This window comes from Euleptes europaea, chromosome 3 (genome assembly GCF_029931775.1).
Source record: "Euleptes europaea isolate rEulEur1 chromosome 3, rEulEur1.hap1, whole genome shotgun sequence".
NCBI lineage: Eukaryota > Metazoa > Chordata > Lepidosauria > Squamata > Sphaerodactylidae > Euleptes > Euleptes europaea.
In genome coordinates this window covers 87,017,556-87,045,299 of record NC_079314.1, presented here as the reverse complement: position 1 = coordinate 87,045,299, position 27,744 = coordinate 87,017,556, and the positions used below count along the sequence as shown (strand labels likewise).

Sequence of the window (27,744 nt, the reverse complement as noted above, 5' to 3'; positions counted from 1 at the left end):
TTATGCTGCTGTGCCCCGAATTTGCCGAATTTATTCGTGAACTCCCGAACTTGCTGAATTCGGCTCCCCCGTTTTCCCGCCATTTTTGAGTTTGGTTCGTCCCGAACTAAAAACCGCTGAACCAGGGGAAATTCGGCTGTTTTTCGGTTCGGGCCGAACTGAATCGACAGCCCTAGACGTGTCCAAAATACAATAGCCTCAGTTTAGTCATTTTATTTAGATTCTAGGGTCAGTTCAGGCCTGATTTGATCTATAACCCACTGATTTGTTTTTTTGGCAGTCCACGGAATCCGTAACACTCTCCTCCAACACCACATTTCAAAGGAATCTATTTTCTTCCTATCAGCTTTCTTCACTGTCCAGCTTTCACACCCATACATAGTAACAGGGAATACGATAGCATGAATTAATCTAGTCTTGGTGGCCAGTGACACATCCTTACACTTCAAAATCTTTTCTAGCTCCTTCATGGCTGCCCTTCCCAGTCTCAATCTCCTTCTGATTTCTTGGCTGCAGTCTCCCTTTTGGTTGATGGTGGAGCCAAGGAATAGAAAGTCTTGAACAATTTCAATTTCCTCATTGTCAGCCTTAAAGTTTTGTAATTCTCCTGTAGTCATTACTTTTGTTTTCTTGATGTTCAGCTGTAGTCCTGCTTTGGCACTTTCTCTTTTAACTTTCAGCAGTAGTCGTTTCAAATCTTCACTATTTTCTGCCAATAATGTAGTGTCAACAAGCCCCCTTGTTAGTAGAAGAAAATGTCTCTGCAGATATTCATAGAAACATATAGTAACATAGAGCTGGAAGGGGCCTCAAGGGTAATCTTTTCCAACCCTCTGCACAACACAGGAAATTCACAACTACCCCCTCCCCACTTCCTCAGTGACCCCTGAGGAAGGTAAAAACCCTCCAGGATCCCTGGCCAATCTGGCATGGAGGAAAATTCCTTCCAGACCCCAAAGTGGCTATTGGCATTACCATGCCTGAAATCAGATTGGAACAGATCCAAACAATCTGCTTCATTCAGGAATCCCTGAATGAAGGTTTGGGACAACCACCACAGCTGGGCCCACTGTGGCCAGTCACCCCTTGTTTAATCACCTTGCTCAAGGATGGTACATTTGAAACTGGGTGTTAGTTATTCAACTCTCCTGGATCTAGAGTAGGTTTCTTCAGAAGCAGATGCACCATTGCCTGTTCTAAGGAAGGGGTGACCTCTAGCTCTCTCAGGGAGGCATTTATTGTTTCCCAGGGTTGCCAGGTCCCCCCTGGCTACCAATGGAGGATAGGGGGGGTAGGGTTGCCAGATCCAGGTTGGGAAGCTCCTGGAGATTGGGGATGGAGCCTGGGGAGTACAGGGACTTCAGTGGGGTACATTGCCACAGAGTCCACCCTCCAAAGCATCCATTTTCTCCAGGGAACTGATCTTTGTAGTCTGGACATGGGCTGTAATTCCGCAGGATCCCTGGGTGCCACCTGGAATCTGGCATCCCTGCTCTCGGATTCAGTCTGCCAGGCCCCCCCACCAGTAGATCAAAGCAGCCAGAAGGAGAAATGGTCTTACAAACAAGTGGCAGGTTTCAGACTGCCGAGAATCTGCATCCTCAAGCCATTTCATATGATAAAAATTAAATTAAATCCTTACAATAATAAAAAATGTCACCATCGTCAAATCATCATAATCAAGAAAGAAAAAAAGTTTCATAAACACACCGTCATTCATAAAACAACAGATTTTGAATGTCTAATAACATTGCCTATATTGAAAGGTCTAATGGGGAAAATTGTATCAACTTTTATTAAAATTAGATGCAAGGGGGTTTAATTATAGACATAAATGGGAAATTGATATTGGAATAAATGTCTTGTTGGAGGACAGAGAAATGTGACTAGTCTGGTTAATATGAATATTAATCTGAAACATTAATTGTTGAAGATGGTGAGAAGTGACTAGAAATCTGATCAGTGTTAATTTGAAACACTAATTGCTGATATGGTGAAACGTGACTAGAAATCAGATTAATTTAAATTATTTCTTTTTATAAAATACAGTTTTGTTGGTTCTTGGCTCTCCTAATATTAAAACATGTATTTAATTTGGAATGATAATTGTTGGGCATGTCTTTTTAGATCTTTTTCATGTACTCTAGAGAAGCATTTTTACTGCGGATTCTTAGAAATAAAGAGATATTAGTCCGTATGACCCCTTCCCCCAAACTGTACTTCTAGAATATTTAAAGATTACTATTACAGATGACATTATGAATTAGTACAGTAGCTTGTTTATTAACATCTGCAAAAATATGCATTGCTTCTCGTTAGCAATGTCCAGCGGCACCTCTTTTCAGGGTGCAAATGAGTCTGGAGACTGACTGTGGCATTACTTATCAAACCGAACGTATTCTAAGAAAAAGAGGGAAAGTCACACTCAGATGGATTAATTGAAAAATGACTTTATAATGCATTGAACAATACGTAAGAACATAAAGAGCCCTGCTGGATCCACAATGGAATTATTTCAAGATGAAAGAACATATCTCTATAATAGTGACGTGTGGCGCCTATCTGTGGATACCTAAATCCATGGATTTGGGCCACACAGGTGCTAAACAGACTTCTGCAAACTTGGGGGACTGCCCAGGTTTGCAGAAAAATCTGAAATGTTGAAATTTTCCCCAAATTAAAATATTTTTTAAATTAAAAGTCATTGCCTGCGCATGCGCAGACATCACACTTACTTTACTTCTGTGGGGGTAGACTGTAAGCTGTGGTGGAACCTGGGGCAGGGGCAGCTGAACCCTGGAGCCTGGCCGCAGCGGACACTGGGAGCTGCTCTGGACCTAGCTGTGGCGGTGATGCATGCCAGTAACCGGTCCAGGCCTGGCCGTGGTGGCGGCAGATGCTGTAAGTCACTCTAAACCAGGCCGTGGTAGTGGACACCCATTCTTGGCCCAGCTGCACATGCTGGGCTTGGAGCAGCTCCCAGACACCGACACTGCAGCAGCCAGGCTCCAAGGTGAGAGTGGTTGAGCCTGGACTCATTCCAGCTCAGCAATGGGTGGGGGGAGAGGTGGGATTACCCCCCTGAGGTTTGCATCCCCCCTTGTATTGTTCTATTATGTTTAAAAATATTATTGTATTGTATAATTGTGTCTATTCGTCTCACAGGTATGTTTGGCAAACAAAAGTTTAGTAAACACCACTTTGATTCAGCTGATAAAAGCTGGTCTACAAATGTAAAGAACTGTAATAGACGGGGCTCTAGTAGAGCCCCGTCTATTACAGTTCTTTACATTTTGTTTTTCCCTTCACTTCCCATTGTCTCTGTGCTGCTCTTTGAACTTTTATAGTTCATATCATTTCTACCTTGGAGAATGCAGACTTTTCTTCAGGGTGAGGGAATACTAAAGGTTTGCACAGATTTCTGCATAGCCAATGCTGTGATGTACAAGAAGAAAAGGAGAGGGGGGCGGTCAAGATGCCTCTGTTGAAAGTAAATGGTAGTTGTGCAGGATCAGAAAAGAAGCAAACCCTTCCCCTTCCAAAATGAACTAGTAAGAATATTATAACCGAATGAGTGTGTTTGCCACAGAATCAAACTAAAACAAAAATGAAAAGGCAAATGGCTCTGGAAGAAACAGAGTAACAGAAGGGAGGCCAGATACGCTGAAGTGAGAAATATTGTGAAACATTAGCCAAAATAAGCAAGATATGCTATATAACTATGCTATATCCCATAGTGATACATTTGTGAGGGGCTGATTTTCTGGTATGCAGAGAAATAGCATACTGCCCAAAAGAAAACTGCTGTCTAGACTGTCTGTAGGCATGCTATACCACAAATGCTTCTGTTTCTTATGTACCAGTACATAACCTGGAATAACAAAAGTCACTTTTTCCTAAGCAAGTGACAATGCCAATTTACCACGATCTTTTTCTTGCACTATACAAAGTGGTATGAAGGAGACACCTATCTGGTTTTCTTAACAGCTACTTTTATGCCTGCTATCCTTTTCAGGTTCTTTGATAGTGTGGACTTCTTGGATATTTTGTGGTTTTGCGGTGATCTGTGAGGGAGGCTAGTCAGAACTGGGAGCATCTGTGGAAAAATGAAGCAGCTGAAAGAGTAGCTATCAGTTAAAATGCATTTTAAAGCGGATAATTTATGAGGAAGTAACATTTCTATATTGCTTCCTGCAATTACAAATGACATCTTCATCCTTGAGCCATCTGGGGTGTGAAAGCAAATGCATCTGTGTAGCTCAAATTGATATAGAAAGATGGGAAGGAAACTTATTGCTATGGAAAAATGTTCTTTCCAACCCTCCTCCACACCTTGCTTCTCCATTCTTAGTTTCATTTGTCAGGTTTGTTTCCTTTCCCTTCACACATGTTATAATTCACACCAAATTTCATTCAGTATGGGGAAAAAACCCACTGCAATTAGATGTTTGGTTTCTTTAAGTCCTTGTGCTATGTGGTCCTGAAGAGAATACAGCAGTCTTGTGGACAAAAATGATGCATGTTGTTCATCTAAACCAGGTTGTACACTCTTCCCTGTCTCTGTGCCACCTCCTTCTACTTCCCTCCAGCCCGTTTACTTAGATCTTGACTTACTTTAGCTGCTAGCTTCTTATCTAATAGAGTTGCCATGGAAACAGTATCCAGCACACTGGGCTCTATCTCTCTGTTCTCTCTGTCTTTCCTATCCCACCCTCTTCTTCTGTTTCTGAAGCTTGTTGCCATGGAAAAAGCTACCAAATTTCAGATTTTTTGAAAAAAATATTTTGTTCTGAGTTTGTGTCTTACATTAAGACTTGTTTAATCTCCAGGCAAGGTATGGGTAGAGTTGGGATTCCCTTTTTCTTAAAAAAGAACCAAAGCTCCTAAAATTGGAAAGAAGAATTTGTTCCTTAATATTAGGTTCTTTGATTGGGCATGATAGTAGAGACAAAGGGTGGGAAGATTTGGAAAACACACAAACGTAAGCAACAGCCTCATGAAGTGTAAGGCATATGCTTTGGCTCGGTACTGTCTGCTTTGTTTGGCAGCTGCTCTCCAAGGTTTCAGGGGGAAAAAAATTCCTTTCCAACACCTGCTGCTCAAGACCCTTGTAACTGGAGACCCTAGAGACTGGTAGTGGGACCTTCAGCGTGCAAACTATGTGCTTTTCCACTGAGCTATAGGCCCTCCCTGAATATTCAGTAGTCCTGGACCAATTGCACAAACACAGTAAGTTGACAATTGGGGGGCTGTTGGGGGCAGCATTGAATCAGTGTGTGTCCTGACAGGTGCACCCCAAGTTCCCTTAAGGCTGGGGTCTCCGGTGTGGTGCCTGTGGGCGCCATGGCGCCTGACAACACTTTCCCTGGTGCCCGCCAAATGTTTCTAGAAAGTGGAGGGGCCAGGTGGGGCTTTGCTTAGCAAGGCTTTGATTGGCCACTGAATATCTGATTGTCTGAACAGATTTAAAAAGTCATTGCTTTCAGCAGCAGCTGCCACCACAGCACAAAGATCTTCACTGTGTGATTGAAGGCTAGCTGTGTGTAAGCAATAATTTTTTAAGCAATGTGTTCATTTTAAAAAGCATCTGCCTACAATCTTGAAGACTTACTGTTAGAGGTATGAATAACCCAGACATTTTGTGGCTGGCCCTGCTTCCTGAAGCAGTAATTTGTTGTTGGCTCCTTTTCCTGTGGCAGCCATTTTGTGGTTGTGCCCACCACTCTATGTCACAAAGATGCCCACAGGTTCAAACAGGTTAGGGACCTCTGCCTTAAAGTGTTGTGGAAAATGCTAAGGTGGTGCTGTCACACTTGGGACACCTGCAGACAATCTGAGAAGATTCTTCATGGGAATATTGGGTTCACTCCTCAAGTGCATAACATAGAGCAATAAAAGGTCTTGGGATAGCCTTTGTTGTCAGTAAGATATTCCTTTTAATACCTGTGCACAATTAACGCCCCATAGTAAAGAAAAAAGGAACTACAACTGAAGCAGTATAAAGCAGCCAATTATAACAAAGTATCTCAGGAATGCCTGTAAACCCCCCATAAAAGCTGCAGTACCAAAATCCCAAATAAAGATACTAACTAGGCAGCAATAATAAAAACAAAATAACAGCATACAAATATTTAAGAAAATCATAGTGAAGGACAACAGGCTAAAGCTCATAGGCCCCTCGCTACCCAAGCTCAACAATTTGCAGATGCTTGAGTGAAAAAATGGCTTTTTTCCTACCCCCAAAAGGTACCAGACTTGGTGCCTGACAAAGAGCTGGAGGGGAGGTTGTTCCATTCTGCTAGGAAATCGGAGTTCCTTTTTGTCCCATTGTGTCCCTTGGGAACAACTATTACCTTTCTCTGAGGTGTATTTGAATCAATGCTTGAACCCAAATCTCAGGAAGCTGTCTGTGTTCTCTTGGCAATATATTTTCTTTCATAGACTACCTCTTTCCCACCTGTCTTGCATCTCCTCTTCTATTTTTGGGATTGGGAAAAACGGTAGTAGGATAATGGCATAGGTGTAACATTAGAACATTGTTGAGAAAGGAAAAGGTTTTGTTGGAGCTGATGGGTATAAAGAAAGGAGCTATTAGAGCACAGGCAGGGAAGATGAAAGCATGAGAATGGGAGTGAAAGAAGGGTGTTGAAAATTATGGTCAGTGTAGGAACTGGAAGAGTTCAGATATTGATGATGATGAGAAGTCACTGATGGCCCCAAACCCAACAAAGGCAATTTCAATAACCTTGACAATGAGAAGTAGCTTACTGGGGACTTCATTGTGATGATGAAGAGGAAAATCTCAGATGGTTATGCCTTTGACCAAAAGACAGTTTTCAGGATAGTCCACATTTGTTTCTATGGGCGAAAACGCATGGTTGCTTTATCCTCCTTTAATCCCTGTTTCAGCCAGGATTCAGCCAGGATCGAAGGCATGCGTTTCACCTAATGTGTGTTCGATCCTGGCTAAAACAGGGATTAAAGGAGGATAAAACGACCATGCATTTTCGCCCTATGTAGAATTATCCAAAAGCTTTATTTGTAACTAAAAAAGGGTACTGAAAATTATGTTTCTTTCCATCATGCCACTCTCTCTCTCTCCCGCATGTAGTTTTTATAAGGCATGACTTTGATAATGGCTTTAGATACACACACACAATCTTATTATAATTGTAGTTGTTACGTTTAATGTTTATTGTGAGAGAGAATACTGCTGTGAAGCAATATAGAAATGTAATACATAAATGCTTTTTAAATCAGGTCACTCTCAGTTCATTGCTTCCACCAGGCACTTTATTGTCTCAAAAGGAGAGCTGCAAAAATATTATCTAAGAAAAAAGAAAAAAGGTGAAAAAAGAACTTCAAGGAAGTTTGAGTGCATGTCTTGGCTATGAAAGGGTAAATAGGTAAATGGAAAGTAATTTCAGAAGCATTAAAGAACATGTTTCTATGGAAACATCAACCCACAAAGGGAGAAGAGGAGAGGGAGAGAGAATGAGAGACAAAGAATAGAGAAAATTGGACTTTTTTTTAGAAAGGAAGAACAGCCAAACCCCCAAATAATATTGACAGAAATGATTATCTGTTCCTTTTAATTGATTCCTTATTGAACATATGATATCATTGCCACCATTTACCCTTATGTGTTAAAAAAAAACAAAAAACAAGAGCTTGAACCATCCCTGAAAACTGAGATAACAGCTCAAACTGTTTAGCCGGTGAATCTTTTCAGGGATGAACAATTCCTTATGTGCATTTTTGGTGCAACAGTGGGTTAGTTTCAGAACCAGAAAGTCCATAAACAATAGTCTTTATTCTGTTGCTAGACTTCTTTTCCTGTGCAACATAACTGTGGCACATAAGAGATGTGTTCTGCTCTAGTGGCAACAGACTGGGACAGCAATAACCCTTCACATTAAATTCTGATGGTGGTTTGAATGGTTCCACATCAGCTGTGTTGGCACATTTCCACTCTTTTGATTTGTAACATAAAGATGCAAGATGGATTAGGAATGTACACTAAATGTACACATTCTTAGTTAAAGTTGTGATGCATATTTGTTTCATGGTGTCTATTGTCATTATATATGCACCAAGGAGCCACAGTCAATTTCAGTTCCCTGTCTGCATGTATATGCCGTGGATTGTTTATTTATTATTTTATCCTGCTTTTCAGCAAATAAAATAAAATAAAAGCATGTTAAGCAGCTTACTTAATACAAAAGATAATTAAAGTTCAAAAAATTCATGATCCTATACAAAAGGGGAAAAAAGAATGTCCTATTCCTTGTTCACCCATTACTTCTTGGGGCCTTTTGCTAGGAACTGTTTTGTTACAAATTGTACCTGACATTTCCAGATGTTTCACAGAAAAAGCCAGATGATGTGCCTGCATCTCTTGGTTGTACAAACCATCAGCACCACAGCAGATGATGTGGCACAAAATGCTTGTACAGTGTGTCTCTGTGTGTGTGTGGGGGGGGGAAGGAGTGATATAAGATTTGTCAGTTCCACTGTGATAAGCACCAACAAACTAGGACGCTTATCTGAAGCTTACAGTTAATTCATTTGAATTTCTTGGGCCTCTAAGATTGCCCTTCATATCTCACGAGAACAGGCTGTTCTGAGAATTTTCAAGGTCTGGCAGAAGGGGCTAAAGTAATCACGCATGTCAGTCCTTATGTGGATTCCGGTGCCAAGGTAGATATAGAAGGAAAGGAAAATGTTGAACAATAAAGGTGTGCAGAGCAGAGGAGTGGTCAAAAAGATGATCCATGAAAGTGCTTGAGGGCTAGTTGGCATATTATAAAAGTTAGTCTAAATGGGATGGAAAGAGAAATTTCTGCTAAAGTTACTAGGAGAGTCTAGCAGCCTGTTTTTGGCACTGAATTCTACTTTTAGCTTCATCTATCTTCAGGTGGGAGGGAAGGTGTCATGGTATAGCCCAATCTTGTCAGATCTTGGAAGCTAAGCAGGATCAGAACTTGGAAGAGAGACCACCAAGGAAGGCTCTGCAGAGGAAGGCAATGGCAAACCACCTCTGCTGCTCACTTTCCTTAGAAGACCCTTGCTGGGGTCACCACCTACACACATATATATCTTCAGATTGTGTTTATATCAATTCATCAGTTACAACCATTTCCAGCACTCTTTCTTCCATTACATTACTCTTTCCCAAACTCCTTTCTTTCCCCTGAGCTGTGCTGTACATATATTGCCAGGAATAAAATTGTTTCCCTGCTTCCTCTCTTTCTATTCTTTCTTTTATTTATATGTCATACTCTATCACTTTGGAGGTAGAAAAGGACCCCCCAATGCTAACAGCAGAGCAGTGTTTTTGTTTTTAACTGACAGTTTCAGGAAAATGGCCAGTGTTGGAATAAGTATGCAGCTTTCAGACTAGCTGTTCAAGGCTTCTGACTGTCCTGGCAGAATACAAGAGTTTGTGTGTGGTATGTGTACATGTTAGAGACCTCTACTAGTGAGAGAATGCACATGTGAGAGACCTCTACTGGTTGAACTAGAGCCATTTTCTAAATCAACGTAACTTTCTCAGGGATACTTCAAAATTCAGACCTACTCCAAATCAATATCTGAGTTGATGTTAAGCAGTGTTAACCAGACTTGCTTAAAAATTACTTTTTTCATATTAACCATTACTGAATGCATCAACTGAAGCTTTCACAATTGCCCTTCTGTGACTTTCTAGTCCAAATTAAGCCTTTGTGGCTGAAATTATGAGAGCCAGATTTTATTTGATCCTTCTTCGCTGTCTCTTTCTTCCTGTTGCCTACATGCCTCTGTGCACATGTACATCATCCACAGCTCTACAAATCGTATGATGCTATCTTCTTTGTAATCAGTAGGTATCTACAGATAAACAAAGGGCACATTAACCATTCATTCAATGGTCAGTTGTTTGTACAAAAGGTTCCATTCTAGTGCCTTCATTCAGTGGCTAGGGTATGACACATACAAACATATGCTTTTGGTGTTTACTACTTACTCCAAGTAGCAGCAGCTTTCTAAAGTTTCTGTTCTTTCCCAGCTATGATACCTATGATCTTTTCAATCCAAAGATACCAGGGATAGTATGCGGACCTTTTCTCATGCTTTGCCTATTCTTGCCTTCAATTTGATTTTCCTGATAAAATATATATTGAAATTGCATCTAGTGCTTAATTCAGAAAGGCCTCCCTTTTCGTCAGGCCCTTCATGGCATATTTAGGATAGATAAATATGAGATTCAGTTTCACCCAAAGTATTGAGAGGTATGTTTAATTAGGGAGGAGGGCCAAATAGAGGGCCAGTAAGCTTCTATATAAGAACATGTTTATGGGGATACATTCAGTTCTCCAAACTTACTGCATTATCATGGAGAAAGGGGCTCAACCAGCTGGGTTGGTTTCCCCACACCTACGCATGAAGCCAGCTGAGTGACCTTGGGCTAGTCACAGTTCTCTGGCCTCTTGCAGCCCCACCTACCTCACAAGGTGTCTGTTGTGGGGAGAGGAAGGGAAGGAGATTGTAAGCTGGTTTTATTCTACTTGAAAGGCAGAGTAAGTTGAATGATTTTAAAACCGGATATTGCTTCAGCATCTATTACCATCATAACCATTAAAAAGTTAGGAAGTCATTAGAGTCCTCATTCAACCTTTACAACCTACAACTTGACTTCATCATCTTAGCATTACTTCACCCACAGTTACCACCCACCGCATATATGCCTTCTGTCTCCACATGCCTTCTGTCTGAGTTTGGGTACTGGGCTTCTTTCCCAATTCCTTCCCGTCACCACCCCTCCATATTTAAAGTGATTTTTTGTGTGAGTGCATCAGTGCTTCTGAGTAAATGCAACAGTTCTGTGAATATTTCTGTATACCAAAGGGACCTTCAAGTATTGATACCTTGGTGTGAACATTAATCCAAATTATGGCTACTGTTCGTCTGCAAGTTTCTTCACCATTTTGTGTTGCCCGTCTTTGTGTAATACCCGTTTCTTCACTAGCTCTTTCACCAGGGATTGCTATGTATATTTCTACATTTTGATGCTTTGCTGAATTGCTTATAAGAAAACTTTTCCTCTGCACCAAGATACCATTCTGTGAGCATCTTCCCCTCACCGTCTGTTCTTTTCATACCTTCTACATCTGCAGGTTACTCCCACTCTCAAACTTCAGTGTCTCTTTGCTAATGAAGCAGAGACACTTAATGTATAAAGCAGGCTTGCCGTGACAGCAAACTGAAGGCTGTGATAGAGCTGAACATCACTTTTGTAACATTTGGCCTAGCTGAGAAATAGTACAATTTTATGCGTAATTTTAAGGCTGAAGAATACTGTCTGTTTGTAAGATACAACAGTGTGCATGTGTGTCTGTAGTATGGCGTTCTCTGTCGATGTTGAAGAAGACAATGCAACATTTCAAAGATGGAAGGTGTTTAAATATTTGATGTATACATATTTTCCTAAAGCATTAGAAAACTCATTTTCTCTCTGAAACACATGCTAAATTGAGAGACTAAATGCTGTCAGTGAAGTGTGAAACTGCTTTGAGTGCAGAGCTCAGCATGGCCCTCCTAACTCTGGATTGACAACCAGTTCCTCCCTGGTTGTGATGCTGGTATTGGTTGTGATCATGGCATTACAAAGTAAATTATAGCCAGGTGTAAGATATCCCTTGCTGAGTTTTGTGTACATCATGCTGTCTGTAGGTTGTGATGCTGGAAAATCACAGGATTTGATCACTCTTGGGACATTGTGAGAAGTATTTAATATTTGTATTTTGTTTTGTCTTCATAAATGCAGCGGAAATATAGCAAGGAATAAAGAGAAACCATTTGAACAAGATAGTGTTATAGAGGCATGTGAAGGCAGTGTTAGAAATCAGTTGTCAGTCTAGGAAACCAGCTGACGGCCAGACTAAATGTAGTGGTGTCTTTGGGACTACCATGAGGATACACTTCAAAGTCATTTTAAAATTTTGCTGAGTGCTGTACTCTTCTTTCCCCTATGCCTTTTCCAGTGTGAAAACAGCAAAGAGGGAGGGTGTGGCCATTTTATAAGGGGGGAGGTAGTACCTTAGATTGCCACACTGTGGGCTCAATCAAGATTGGGCCCTTGCAGCATTTTTTAAATGACTTTAAAATAGTGATGGCATCCCCATGGTGGTCATGAAGAGGCCGTCACATCTTGTTTGCCTTCTTTTTTTTGGCATCAAGTCACAGCCGACTTATGACGACCCTGTAGGGTTTTCAAGGCAAGAGATATTCAGAAGTGGTTTGTCATAGCCTGCCTTGGAGGTCTCCTATCCAAATACTAGCCAGGGTCAACCCTGCTTAACTTCTGAGATCTGACAAGATCAGGCTAGCCTGGGCTATCGATGTCAGGGGGGCTATCGATGTCAGGGCTGTTTGGCCCAAAATGAAGGGTAATGCATGAAATCCTGCAGCAGGGAACTACCTGTAGCACGCGGCTGCATGCAACATGATTACATTGCTTCTGGGGGTTTGAGTGCTAAACTACGTTTGGGGGTTTGAGTGCTAAAGCCTCCTGTTGCAATTCAGCGCTTCCACGGTAAACCCAGAAGTGAAGTAATAGCGTCATATGCGGCCGCACACACATGCGATCCCCACTCTGAGCCGGCCGATGGATTTGCGGGCAATTGCCCACCAATCCAAACAACCCAACAACACTACATATAAGAAAGTAACGTGATCACATCATGTGTGACTGCGCGCATGGGATCATTGCCCCAGCCCCCCATCAAAAACCTTCCACGGAGTAGGGGGGGACCTGCCAGCCCTACTTATCTGACAATGGGAAAAGCCTAGCTACATGTGTGCAATAGGCTCATTGCTCATAGAAGCCTGTATTCACATCCCTATTATTTGTTTACTTCCCTATCTCTGTCTTCATAGATATAGGTGCAGGGTGTTTTGATACGAGGTGTTTGTCTTCAGACAAGTCTGTAACGATATTTTCTGGATCAGTGGAATGAGTCAAAATATACAAATTAGAGGACTGTCACAGGAACAGAATATTTTTAAATCCTTCATTAAGCACCGGCTTCACAATATGAACTATAAAACATTTATGTGGCCTATTGCCAACACAATACATTTTTATGCTAGGGGTCAAAAAGGATTTGCAGAAGTGAGCAATGATTTGGACATCCCACCCTGCCCCTCAAAATCTTTATCATCTCCTCAGGGCTTGAGCAGAGTGATTCCTTTAACTGAGGCCAAACTACATGTTATGTTTTTGGGTGAATCAGGATTTGTGTTTCCCTCCAAAGTTATGCAAATAACTTCCCTGCTGGGACCCTTTTAGCTAGGAAAAATGGCAAGGAAGGGAAAGAAGGAGCCTCTCCTCCCCCACACTACAGTTCCCAACAGAATTGGGCTCCTCCAGTTTTTTTAAATGGCATTCCCTTCTGCTGCTTTGTGGCTGCGGGGAAAGCAACTCTGGTCTGGGAAACCCTGACCTAACTCGTCCAAACCCATAATGTGTAATTTGGCCATGTCTTTCAATTGCTCTCTCACTGGTCCCCTCTTTGTGATTCATGTTGTGATGTGTCTTCTATGGATTCTATGTATTGTTTTGCACTGTTCTTAAGATATGATGATGGTGAGCACAGGGTTTATGGTGAGTTTAAGTAGGTGACGGTTTTTCCTGGCTTAGAGATACAGTTTTGGGAAAAGTTTCACCTGTTTAATGTCTATCAGTTTGTTATTAAAAGCACAGGAACAAGGCTGGTAAAATATTATTTCTTTTTCCTCAGCTGCTTTGAGGCTATTTCAGGACAGCAAAATAGCATGGGGAAAGGCTCCCTGAGTGTCATGATCCTGATCTGAAGTAGGCCCACACATACCTGGAAATTAAGTTATGAGCACAGAACTCCCAACCCACATCTTTTCACTGACCATATGGCAGACACAAGAACTTTACAGGGTGCAAATTAGTCTCACTTTTTTTGTAAAGCAACCAGAAAAGTTCTCATAGCTTGTTTTTTCTTTGTCGTTATAGGGTTTCCAGCTCTCAATTGGGAAATACTTGGAGATTTTGGGGGTGGGGCCTGAGGAGAATGGGATTTGGGGAGGGACTTTAATGGTATATAATGCCATAGAGCCCACCTTCAAAAGCAGCCATTTTCTTCAGGTGAACTGTTATCTGTCAGTTGGAGATTGTTTGTAATCTGTGGAGATCTCCAGCCACCACCTGGGGGTTGTCAACTCTATTTGTCAATGCTTGGGATTCTGAGGGTGGCAGACAATGGTCCATCACTGTGTACAAGCCACAATTCTCTCCATTCAAGTATGTGACTCTACATTGCCCCAGAAATTCAGTACTAAGGTAAAATTCAATAGCTTAGAAAAAGGGAAGCAAACATTCATCGGTGTTAATGTCTCCTCGGTCCTTTAAAGCCCATGTAAATTCAAACCATTTCCTCTCTCATACATTCAGTTGGAAGGCTCTGAGCAATAGGAGGAAAGGTAAAGTCATCTCTATGTTGTGTGAAAACTAGGGAACTGTGGGGGCTATAATTTTCTTTGCCTCCATGCTTCCTGTCTCTTTCATAGATCAGAAGTGGAAAGAGGCACGAATTACCCCCCATACATTATTGCATTTTTTCCCTTGAAGATACACTGAAAAGATAAAAGGTGTATTTTGATACACCTTGATGAGCTCCTAACTGGCCTTCTGTTTGTGGTTCTTGTTATTATCTATCTTCGACTAGTGGAGTGCCTCAGGGATCTGTCCTGGGCCCTGTGTTGTTCAACATCTTTATAGATGATTTGGATGAAGGAATAGAGGGGATGCTTATTAAATTTGCAGATGATAATAAATTGGGAGGGGTAGCAAATATGGTAGAAGATAGAGCCAGGATACAGGATGATCTTGACAGGCTGGAGAATTGGGCCATAACTAATAAAATGCTTTTCAACAGAGATAAATGTAAAGTTCTGCATTTAGGTAGGAAAAATCAAATGCATAATTATAGGATGGGGGAGACTTGTCTTAGCAGTAGTGTGTGCAAAAAGGATCTTGGGGTCTTAGTTGACCAAACAATGAACATGAGTCAGCAGTGTGATATGGTAGCTAAAAAGGCAAATAGAATCTTGGGCTGTATCAACAGAAGTATAGTGTCCAGGTCACGCAAAGTGATGGTATCACTTTACTCTGTCCAGAGGAGGGCAACAAAGATGGTGAGGAGTCTGGAGACCAAGTCCTATGAGGAAAGGTTGAAGGAGCTGGGTATGTTTAGCCTGAAGAGGAGAAGACTGAGAGGGGATATGATAACCATCTTCAAGTACTTGAAGGGCTGTCATATAGAGGATGGTGCCGAGTGGTTTTCTGTTGCCCAAGAAGGTTGGGCCAGAACCAACGGGTTGAAATTAAATCAAAAGAGTATTAGGAATTTTTTTTTTAAAAAGTGAAATTAAAACCAAAAGAGTTTCCGTCTAGACATTAGGAAGAATTTTCTAACAGAGTGGTTCCTCGGAGGAAAAGGCTTCCTCGGGAGGTGGTAAGCGCTCCTTCCCTGGAGGTTTTTAAGCAGAGGCTAGATGGCCATATGTCAGCAATGCTGGTTCTATGACCTTAGGCAGATCATGAGAGGGCCGGCATCTTGGCCATCTTCTGGGCATGGAGTAGGGGTCATTGGGTGTGTGTGTGCCGGAGAAGTAGTTGTGAATTTCCTGCATTGTGCAGGGGGCTGGACTAGATGACCCTGGTGGTCCCTTCCAACTCTATGATTCTATTATTCTCTGGATTCCATTAATTGTTTTAAGAAGAATAGTTGTTTTTTATGTGCCTACTTTCTCTACCACTTAAGGAAGAATCAAATCAGCTTACAATTGCCTTCCCTTCTCCTCCCCACAACAGACACCTTGTGAGGTAGGTGAGGCTGAGATAGCTTGAAGAGAGCTGTGACTAGCCCAGGGTCACCCAGCTGGCTTCATGTGTAGGAGCGGGGAAACAAATCCAGTTCACCTGATTAGCACCCGCCGCTCATGTGGAGGAGTGGGGAATCAAACCCGGTTCTCCAGATCACTGCTCCAAACCACTGTTCTTAACCACTACACCACGTTGGCTCTTTTACATTCTTTTTACATCTCTTTTTACATTCTAGCACTGTGTTTATGATATCATGATGGTGAGCAGAGAGCTTAAGGTGAGTTTAAGTTTAAGGCTTGGCCTTGGCAAGTTATACTAGTTGTTTGCAATTCAAAGCCAAGTCTGGGCTTGCCACCTTATTTCAAGGAACCAGTCCTAATGAGTATCAAGAGAAATGCTCATGGAAAAGAAGACATGCACCATAATTGTAAAAAAAACCCTTTACCTTCATACTTTTAATTCAAGGATGGCTTATTCTAATAAGGTACTGTTAAGGTTTTGAAAACGCAATAGGTCATTTTCTTACAGTCTAATAATGTCTTCCTCTGGGCCAGACTGGATGTGATGATGTCCTCGTGGCCACTAGACAGCATTTCCATTTAAAAGTAATTTAAAAATGCCACTCTTGTTCCCCTTCAAACCTTTTGAAGTGCTGAACAGCCACGGGGTGGGGGGAGGGGGTTGCAGCCGTTTCAGCATTGATAAGGTGGCTGGGGGGTGGGGGTGGGACCAGAGCACCTCAGCTCACTGTGCTTTAGGCCTGGCTTGCAGCATTTTAAAATGACTTTAAAATGGCATTGGCATCCTCTTGGTGGCCACAAGGACATTATCAAATCCAGCTTGACCCTTATTTTGGATCTGGAGCATATTAAGTAACAGTGGAGAATAATGTGCCTTGGAGGTTGTTCTTGGTGTCTTTTCCATCATTACTCTCCAGGTACAAGGGCTTTATAGACAAGGAGTACATAACAATGTAGCCAGATTCAAGTACAGTAGTGCCTTAGACACTAACAAGATTTTTAGGATATGAGCTTTTGAGAGTCAAAGCTCTCTTTGTCAGATACGTATTTGATGAAGGGAGCACGGACTCTCGAAAGCGCATACCCCGAAAATCTTGTTGGTCTCTAAGTTGCTACTGGATTTGAATCTAGCTGTTCTACCCTCTGCTAACAATGGCTGCTACCCTCGGATAACAATGCAGTGATTTTCAAATATATTAAGAGAGACTGACGTTGTCTATATTAAAAGTTAAAAAATTCCTTTTAATGGATGTATTAGATGCCTTTTGCAGGAAGGCTCAATGGGTTAAGCTGCGGTACAAATACCATGGGTAAACAAAAACATTCATTTCACATCAGTGGTTGCCTTGAGTTGTCAGAACAGTATTATGTGCATCTGTCTTGAACAGAATTCACAACCTTTGAAATCATTTTTGGAGTTTTCTCCCATATGTGGCTGCTGAACATACATTTATTATGTTACATTTTGAAGAGGAGAAAATCAGCTTGTGAGTAGGGGAAATGACCATCAGGAAAATATTTAAGCCCCCACCCCCCAGCTGTTCGTTTTCAAGATTATGGCCTCCCAAGGCCACTTTCCATTGAAATAAATGAGAGAAAGAAACATGAAATAGCAGGTTCTATCTGCCTTGGCCTTTAGAATAGGTAGAATTCCTTAAAGTGTACCAATTTATTTCTAATATGGTATCTGTAGCAAATTAAGAATTCCCCTTGAGGAGCACATAAAAAGTAGCTTCACATAATGCTATTGATTTTTCACAGTAATTTTTAAAGAATGTACTTGCACAAATATGGTATCAATGGGCATTTCTAACAGAAATTTGACATGAGCCATGGAAGAAACTTATTATCACATTAGAAGTGTGCTATCCATTAAATGGGGAACATCTGCTCTACTTGCCTTTTGGGAGGAGTATTTATTTCCCCATTATTATATTTGTTTCTCTTTTCTTCTTTACCTTCCTTTGTCTCTCAGTTTAGTTTCTGGCTGACCCAACCAGGTATTAGGTGAATTCACAGTGCTGTTACAGTGCAAATGTATATCTTTGTGACAGAGACTCCTTCACTTGTTAGTGAAGAAGCCATGCATCCTAATTTTCCCCCTTTCCTTTCTCCCCTAGGTACCTGATTAATGTCACCTTTGAAGGAAGGAATTTGTCTTTCAGTGAGGACGGCTACCAGATGCACCCAAAATTGGTTATCATCCTTTTGACCAAGACAAGAACGTGGGACAGGGTAGGATATCTTTGGTAACTTTCAGAGTAGGATTGGGAGATAAAGGGCTAGACATGTCCTGGTTCCAAGGGCTGATTTTCAAGAAGTAGAAAGTTCTGCTTTTTAACAGCTCAAGTGGATTATTTGGCAAAACTGGTTACTGGTTAAATGAATACCACAGGCTATATCTCAATTAGTTTGCCTGAAAGCTCCACAGGTTTCCTTCATCGTTTCTTTCAATATGAAGTTTCTGTAGTTTACAGCCCTGTACACCATAGTCCAGGAAGTGCTGAAATACAATAATTTCATTTTAATCTGAATATACCTGGCAAATGAGCATGTGATGTTATTTTTAAATATCAGTGACCAATTTATATTTTGTATATTTCATCTGGATTATGCTTTTTTACACTAATCACGTTCACCATCTAAACCACAATACAAGTGAGCTGTATAGCTGATAGGCAAGGTGATGTTTTAGCAAGTAAGGCTTTCTCTAGGGTCATCTTAACCTATGGATCCGTGCAACTGTGACCATCTCTCTTAAAGAGCACAAAATGTGACATAATGACACTGCGGCTGCCATTCTAAGCAATTAAGCTACTTGAGTCCTATTGAAGTCAGTGAGATTCAAACAACTTAATGCAGGAATGCAGTTTATGAGAGTAATATTTCACGTTCACTGAATTGGCTGTGATAAGACCCTCTGACTGGAAGCTCATAGATGCCCTGAGATAGCCTCAACTCATGCAATACCAATAATAAATGCAGATGTTGTATGTAATCAGGCCAGAATTACCTTACCCTCTATAGGATAGATGGTCTGTATTATGGACCTGATGAACAGTAGGTGTGAGTCACCCATTTCATAAAACTCTGCTCATCTCTAATGGGGCCATCTCTGAACAGTATACAGATATGAAACCCTCATCATGATTTTAGTATAAAAGTTTCATATAACAAGGTATAATTATTTTCATCAACTGAAGCTGCAGAGTGAAAATCCTCTCTCAGATCTTTTCTCCAAAATAGAACATTGGAGAGTGGGCATTAACTAACTGGGAAATCTAGTGTGAACACCTGGAAGGTTGCTGCATTCCTTTCTGCTTATGTTGCATCCTGCTATCCTACCTTTCAAATCACTTGGAAATAAAAAGTTGCTACTGATTCCACCTGCATCACTATATTAAATTCATGGTGAAATGAAACACCCCAGATCACATGCTGACAAATTCTGGTTTTGTCCAGCTAACCTGAAATCTCCTTTGCTAGACTTGGCCACCATCAGTTATCTTCTGTCTTGGTCAGAAAAGTTGATTGATGGCCTTGAGATGCCCAGTGATAGACAGGTGATCAAAGCAAGACATGTGGAGCTGACTGGACAAGGCAACACCAGTAGACTGACAGCTCAGAACACTTTCCCTAGTACATCCCCTCATTTCAATGGTTTCATGTATATTGCAAAGGGAATGAGTGACAGAAGGAACACTTCCCAAAAGAAAAATAGTGCAGACAAGTGGATAATGTGTGGTCAGCTAAAACTTCTTGTGATTTCTTTGGAAGGAGTAGACAGTCTAATCAGGTGCTGTTCGATCCAATCATGGAATAACATGCATCCCTTGTTAGCAGTATTTGTGTTGAAGATATTGATGAATCTGGCCTCAGCAGATGAAACATATGATTTTGTCTCTTTGCTAGAAGATCATCATTCATATTCTCCAAAGTCAGTTTCACAGAACTTTCTGAACTGTCTGCAAATACCCTCCTGTCTCCTTACTGCTTTCTTGCAAAAACAAAACAAGAATATGTAGAACTCCCAATGATCCCTTTTCTTAAAGCAACTTTTGCCAGTATACTTGATCTAATCATACCAAAATTCTTGTGACTCCATCATTAATTGATGTATCTGGTGTAGCTGTACAGCTGTTTTACTGCAAAAACACTGGAGATTACTGCTCAAGGACTGATGTACCCCAACCAGAAGACTGTGGAGTATGCAGGCTGAGGAAAATATCTCTATGGTTGCCAATTGCACTGGGATTTTTTTTTTTATTTGCTTGAGTTTGCATATAAATTATTATTTGGTGATGGAGCTTATTTACTCAGTTTTGACCTAGTAGCAATCTTAATCCACTCACCCAGAAAATATTTTTTTACTGTAGCTGGACAAGTCTAGCCCTTTCAGCTGCCTGGATGGGAGTGCTGGGGTATATATATACAAGCCGCTTTGAACTCTTTAAAGGTAGAGCAAGGTATAAGTACAATAATTCAATCAATGTGGATCCTGTTGCTTCTGGAAGTGTGGCTATTTTCTTCATGCAATTGGTCATACTGATCTTCAGGTTCAGACATTGTCTCTGGTCATTTTTATTGATGCAAGAGCAAACTTCATACTAGATAAGTTCCTTTATGGGAAATACTGGTTATACGTACATACTTCCAGGCCAACAAATCTTTTCCCCCCCAAAATGGGAATTGCATGCTCCCAGTGTTCCACCCCAGTTAGTAAATGGGCTGCCTCTTTTTGCACCAGATGAAGTTTCTGCTTGTTCACAAAGATTATACCACCAGTGTGCCAGAGGTTGTTGCCATCTCCAGGTCTTTGGAAGAATCACAAAGTCCTGGAAATATATCTCCATACATCTAACAATTTGCAGTTGATTGGTCCACATTTGTTTCATCTAGAAGTGCCACCATAATTAGTTTCTGAGCATAAATTAAAGAAGGAAATTGTCAAATACCATTTTTAAATGCTGTGATGCAGCTTTCTAAGTAGAGGAGAATGCATCAGATGCTGCTGCATCCTATTTAATCTGCAAATAGTTGTTTGTTTTCTATAAGCCAAAAATACTCCTTGGCAGAACACTGTTATGCCAAATCTCAAGGATGCAACATCTCAGCAGGGTCCAGTCTTTTAATAAGTTAGGAGAAATGTTTTTTTATTAGATATTTGTTATTCCAGTCTCTCTACCAGAAGACAGAAAGCACTGAAAATTTCAACATTTTGCTGACCTTCATTAGTAGGACAAGTCTCCTTGGGGTTTTCTTTGCGAAAAGTAGTGCATATTTCATGTCTCATTTTTTTTCCTTTTCATTATGCTTTCTCTTCTCATGAACTATTGTTTTTTTTCTGGAGAGTTGCTGTACAAAAGGAATCAAGCGAAACAGAGAAAGGACTAGACCATGAGGACCAGTCCATATAATCAGTGCAGAAGAATGCTTGGCTACACTGATTCCTACCCCCCCCCCCAATATTTGGCATTTAAAAACAGGGACTGATGCCTTTAACAAGTCCTACACTTTATCCAGTGGTTTATATAATGCATGGGCTTTGATCAGAAAGTGGCGGATTTTACAGCTTTTATTTGTGTAAAATGTTGAATTCTTCTCTGTTTTGCAAAATGTCCCACTATACATAGGGATTTATGATCCATTATTGCTGGATTTAATGCTATGTTTTCCTTCAGTCCTTTAGCACCGACAGAGAAAAAAAATCCAGTTCTAGGAAGAAATGTTTTTGCGTATTAAAAAGTTAAGATAGAATATGGGAATAATGGTTCACCAGATTGTTTTGTGAGCTTGGCAAGCCTCTCTAGCTCAATTACCCGTAGCTTACATGCGTAACATGATACTCCTTATATCACATTAAAGAGAACTGTACTGGTGATAGGCATGAAGAAGGATATACATAGTCTAGCTGTTCTAGTTAGAAGTGAGGGCTCTATGGATGATTGATCTACGTAAACTCCAACTAATCTGTTTAACATTGTTACAATCAGGAAAACATTATCATCTCAATTTTCAATGACATATCTTCGTGGATTTATGATTAATTAAGGCTAGTTGCACTCTCACACTTTCCTCTCTGGAGAATTCACCACTTGTGAAGCCAGTTGTTACTAACTGCTGGAAATACAGTCAAGATTTAGATCTTTTTGATCCGATTCTGTGTTATCTGTGAGGTTGTTCTGAGTACAAAGCAGTTGCTTAAGATTATACTGATTGGTCTCCTTTTTTTAAATACAGGATTAGTTATGTCTTGAGTCCATAGAAATCAGCTTTCGGTGCTGTCATTTGGCAGTTTTATATTTTCTTGCATCTGTTTCAGCTTCATCTGGCAGGATGCTGGAGCATCAAAAGGACTCCTCAGGAGCAGGGAGCAAGAAGCACCAGGGCCAGCAAGCTAACTGGATGTTCAGCAATGGGGATGTCCCCAGTGCAGAACTAGGTTCTGGGGCAGATAGCAAAGGAAACTTGCTTAGAATTTGCTTGTTTATGAGCTGGTCTAGGCAAAGAACCAGCAAGGATCCCAGCCATGACTGAGGCCTAAATAGTCCTTGAGGAAAGCAGCCCCGATTGTTCTGTGTGGTGCCTCTGGGACTTCATCCTCCAAGGACCTAGTTAGGCCCTGATTCTGTGAGGATTTATAAGCACAGGAGCAGCAGCCTTGCTCAGTGGCAGGCTGCAAGTGAGGCACTCCTCTGTAGGGCCAGTTCCTCACAGGCCTATAATCTCCAACAATCTTGTCAGAGGGGAGCCAGGGATGTATGGATTTCAGGACTCACCTTACATGGTTGTGAGCTCCTGCAGTTTTTGTCAGGGTTGCTGTTGAGTTGACTTCCTCTGCCAAGCCCTCTAAATTCAGGGCCTCAGGTTCAAGGTGTGTGTGGGTTGACAGCATTGGCAGTCTCCTGAGCCCCTGGGCTTTCATCAGAGAAGTATGTTCTCAGCTATTCCTGCTGATTAACAAGGATACAGTCCAGGAAGGGCCCTAAACTAACCATACAAATAGGGTTGCCAAATGCCAGGTTATGGAGGGCAGTTGCCCACCAATCAATGGGGATACCCACTACCCTTCCGTGTGCGGGGCAGATAATGGTTTACCCCTGGAAGTGATGGGGACCCTCTAGCACTCTCCCCCCAGAACTCTATGGTTTCCATAGAGTTTTGGGAGGAATGTGCTAGAGCATCCCACAAGATGCTGACACTTCCAGGGTAAACCTCCCACCCTGTCCCCCACCACCGCCCCAACGAAGCTTCAGCCAGTGGTGAGGGGGAACCTGGCAACCCTACATACAAAATGTGTTGTGACACCTTAAATTCTCAGTTTAAATAAAATATGTGATATATGGATTGTTAAATATGTTTTATGTAGATTGTAGTTCCAGTTTGGAAGGGAGACCCAGCAGTGGAGTACACATTGTGATCATTTGATCCAGTCATTGATCTCTTGCCTCCTGTTTAGAGGTCTATTACATGTCTGCTGTATAAATCAGTTCTAGTTCTTAAGGAAAACTTCATGAATATACCATGATATTATAGCCAGACATAGAAGGGTTTCTACAGAGCTCTGTGTACCCAGAGAGCCATACACACAGCTGAGCAGTTACAGAGAGAAAAGAGTATAAAGACACATGCAGAGAAAAAAGTCCATGTTGAGAGAAAAAATGGCACTACGAAGACACTCTGCATGGGAGCTTCTCTTCATTTTTGTTTTAGAGACAAATTGGTTGTTGGGCACCATAAAATAAGGATTAGTATGATGAGCAGGAGGATTGCCATTCTGATATCACATCTTTGGTTGTGTAGACATTAGGGCCCATGGTTGGTTCCCTGATATCCTTGGATAGTGGAACACAGTCTTTTTGGAGCTCAGATGCCTCTGTAATATACGGAGGTGGAATGTGCTGATATACTCTACAATCTCATGTTCTCTACAGCTGCTCAGTCCTGAACAAGGTAGAACGGAAACCTAATACAGATTGATACACATTCATAGGAGAGAACATACAGGGCTGCATAGGGTGGAGGAAGGCGTGAATAGCAGTAATAGACTCAAGGTTTTCTCAGCCACTTTGGTTTTAAAAATATCTTTTTTTATTAAGTGAAAATCACCATTTAGAGGAATCTCACAGGAATCCCTGCTGACACATCAGTAGATTTCATGGGTTTATCAGATGAATTTAATATTCCTGCAGACTATTCTTCCACATATGTCTAATTACTAAAATTTAGCCTAGAGTAGAATTCGAAATGAAATTAGAGGTTCCTCTTTAGCCAAAGACTTTTAAGAGAAGCTAAGAAAGCTATTAATACTAGCAAAATTTCTCAGGGAACACAAATGGAAAAGAATCTGCATTGATGGATGTGAGTGTGTCAACAAAGGGACTGTACGATAGATTTGTAGTAACAACATTCAAGCCACTTGTTCATAGGGAAATAAATGTCTGCATGCAGATCTTACACATTCCAACTACTAACACTCTTTTTAATAGTTGTGTAATTTGGATGAGCGAGTTCTCTTTAGCTTATTGCCTAAAAATCTATTTTAGGACAAATGCAACTACTCTCCCTTTACTTTTATTGTATAGGATGTTGTTGTCTTGTTTAAAGTGTTGTCAGATCTTTTGATGAATAGCAGACGTAGTCCACAGATTTCCAGACTTAGCTTCTGGGTCAAAAGAGGACTTAAATGGCATAAGGATGGTAACTGAGCTTAGGTATAAGCAAACTTTGCCCCATGATACATGTTAGGGTTTCCAGCTCCCTGGTGGGGACGGATCCCCTGCTCCCAGCTGATGTTTCCCGCTGCCTCTCTGAGAAAATTAAAAGAAAATAACTGACCATTGGGCCATGGCGTGGTGTCACTGCTGGGATAACTTGGGCTTGTCACTGACTTTCTCCACCCCTTTTATTTTGAGAACGTGCTCGTCTGATTTCCTTGGCTGTCTGCATAAAACAAAAGTCAGACCCAATCTGTGCCACCCTCTCCTTTTCTTCAGTCACAGAGATTGAAGATGGAGAATTTTACTGGTGCCATCATAAACACTCTGTACGTTCAGACCTGTAGCCAGAATTCTTATGGTGTGTGTGTAGTATTGCCAGTCCCCCCATCATCTCAAACCCTGATACTCATTGAGTGGGGCCCAGTGATGTTATGGGGGACCTGATAATGTTACATTGAATAGTAATATTAATGTTAATCTTTCCACACAATTCTAAATATTTTGTTACATGGCAGTTGTGAATGTCTGTGGTCACACTCATGTGGCTTTTATGAGATGGATTCTTCACCACACACAAACATGGAAATGGGAAATGTATTTGAGCTGTTACTGTCAGATTATTGCCTCTCTCCAATTTATATATGCAGTAGTGACCACAAGCAGGCATGCATAGACGTCTGACTGCGGTTGCCAACCACCTGGAGAAAAAGGTTCTGTTCTTTTAATAGAAGCTTAACGGGATGCTGTTTACCAGGTGGTTTTATTTATGCAATGAAAAGCTTCAGCTACCCATTTCCACTTATTATTAGGCAGCCCTAGGAACAGCTGATAGTCCTGCAGTCTCAGGCTGCTACCCTGAGAATGAGGATCCAGACCTGAGATTTCAGCCTGCCATCCTCAGCGCCTCGGATTGAACCTCACAGCCTATAATCATATGTCCTTGAGTCTTGGCAAATGGGGGGGGGTGGTTATCATAATTTGAAATAGCAAAAATCTAAATAAATCTGATATAATTAAAGGTGACTTTATTAATTTAAATGCCCAGTATTCGAAGGTGACCAGTGACTGCTATTCTGTTCACAACACTGTTCAAGATAGCCTTGTTTGACTAAATAAGGTTTGCACTTCGCAAACATAAAGCCACAACTTCATCAGTGACAGTAAAAAAATTTCACATAATAAAAGGAGAGTCCACTAAACAGGTGGAGGAATGGCAATAATATGGAAGTAGAAATGTGCTATTCAGAATTATTTCTCAAAAGAAGCCATCAGCTTTCAGCTGGGGGGATGATAATGCCAGATATCAGTGTTATACTAGAAGATATAAAGGGAGATGGCAGGTGGCAATTAGCCCGTGCTTTATGTAGTAAAACAAGAGATTTCTAATTTTCGCCTGCCTGCCAATCACCCCCTCCGGCCTAGAATTTCATCCTCTAATACCAGGTAGGTAAATATTTGTGATTCCTGAGTAGTGAGGGGGGAAATGCTGTTTATAATCTGTTTATAAACAAGTGTTTATAATCGTAGCATTCAGATCTGGAATTCTTCGTGTGTTAGCAAGTTGCAACTGATTTATGGCAACCCCTTATGGGGTTTACAAGGGAAGAGACTAACAGAGGTGGTTTGCCATTGCCTTCCTCTGCACAGTGACCCTGGTACTCCGATCCAAGTACTAACTACAGCTGACCCTGCTTAGCTTCTGAGGTCTGATAAGATCAAGCTAGCCTGGACCGTCCAGGTCAGGGTTGGAATTCTTCTTAGCTTAAGTTTATTTTGCTTCTCCCAAAGACCTTATTTTTCTGGAGAGAGAGAGAGAGAGAGAGAGAGAGAGAGAGAGAGAGAGAGAGAGAGAGAGAGAGAGAGAGAGATGGTGGGTACTTAATACTGCTGGAATATTTGACCTTCTTCAGTGAAGTAATTTTTTTCCTGTAGTGAGAGCTTTTGAGGTTTAAGACTGCCTCAGCATGACACATCCGTGAGCACTAATCCCAGATGCTGGAGGAGGTGAGGATGGGGGCTTGACCGTGCTTATTCATCTGGGCAAGTTGCAGGAATAAAGTATTCTGCACATCCTCAGAGGCACGTGTTGATTCATCTGGGAAAATTGCAGCAAGGTAGCTTGCAATTGATGATTAAAAGTAGATACCTGGCTGAGGCAGAAAGTTCTTCTTGCTCCACTTATTCTCCTGTTTGAAAGTGTAGATTGCTCTGCTGTTCCTCTAGCGACATTAAGCAACTAAATAAAGGACAGGTTTCAGATCAGCATGGTTCCAAAACATTTTTTTGAATTACCAGGTAATGGCTCATTGGATACTCACATTAGTCATTTTGATAACTTCAGCTTTTATCACAAAAAATTAAATGTCTCATAGTCCCAGAATTGTAGCAGAAAAATATTGAAATGGAGGTCGCAGCATGAAGTCTATCTTCCATATACCCTCTGTACATTCCTGCCCTGCATCCCTTGATATATTTATGTATCTTTCCTATTTCTTCTTTTCTGTGGCTGGGCTTGTTTGCTGTTGGCTTTGTGCATTTTTCCAGCTTGATTTAGCATTCAGAAATATTTGGGGGTATTAATCTAAAACAGTGGTCTTCAATCCATGAGTTGGGAGCCTCTGGTGGGTCATGGATAGGGTTGCGAGCTCTGGCTTGGGAAATACCTGGAGATTTTGGGGGGTGGAGTCTGAGGAGAGCGGGGTTTGGAGAGGGGAGGGACTTCAATGCCATTGAGTCCAATTGCCAAAGTGGCCATTTTCTCCAGGGGAACTGATTTCTATTGCCTGGAGATCAGCTGTAATAGCGGGAGATCTTCAGCCTCTTCTGGGGCACCTATATAACTGCCTTTTGTGCTACCTTTTGGAAGGACCTGCTACAATAAGAGAAAGGTGTCAAGCCTGCTGCTGCTGTTTGCGCACAAGCTGAAGCAGCAGGAATGGCAAGGTGAGATCACTCAGTGGTGGAAAGGATTCGTTCATAGCTAAGACTCTTGGCTTGTTCCTCTCGATGGTACACCTCCTGGTGGTTGGTTTGTGTTTCCTGTCCCCAGTGCTTTTGGTCTGCTGCCCATAGTCCTCTCCTTGACACTGGTGAGATCATAATTCTG

The 27,744-nt window shown here is 41.4% G+C and overlaps 1 protein-coding gene across 1 annotated transcript in view; it reads left to right on the top strand.

The window, feature by feature from the left end:
- The window catches only part of GRIN2B (glutamate ionotropic receptor NMDA type subunit 2B), a 328,850-nt gene that overhangs the window by 194,741 nt on the left and 106,365 nt on the right, over positions 1–27,744 (top strand). Inside the window, exon 4 of the mRNA XM_056846002.1 lies at positions 18,039–18,153. Within this exon, the coding sequence (XP_056701980.1) occupies positions 18,039–18,153 (115 nt within the window). The remainder of the gene's footprint in view (positions 1–18,038; positions 18,154–27,744) is intronic.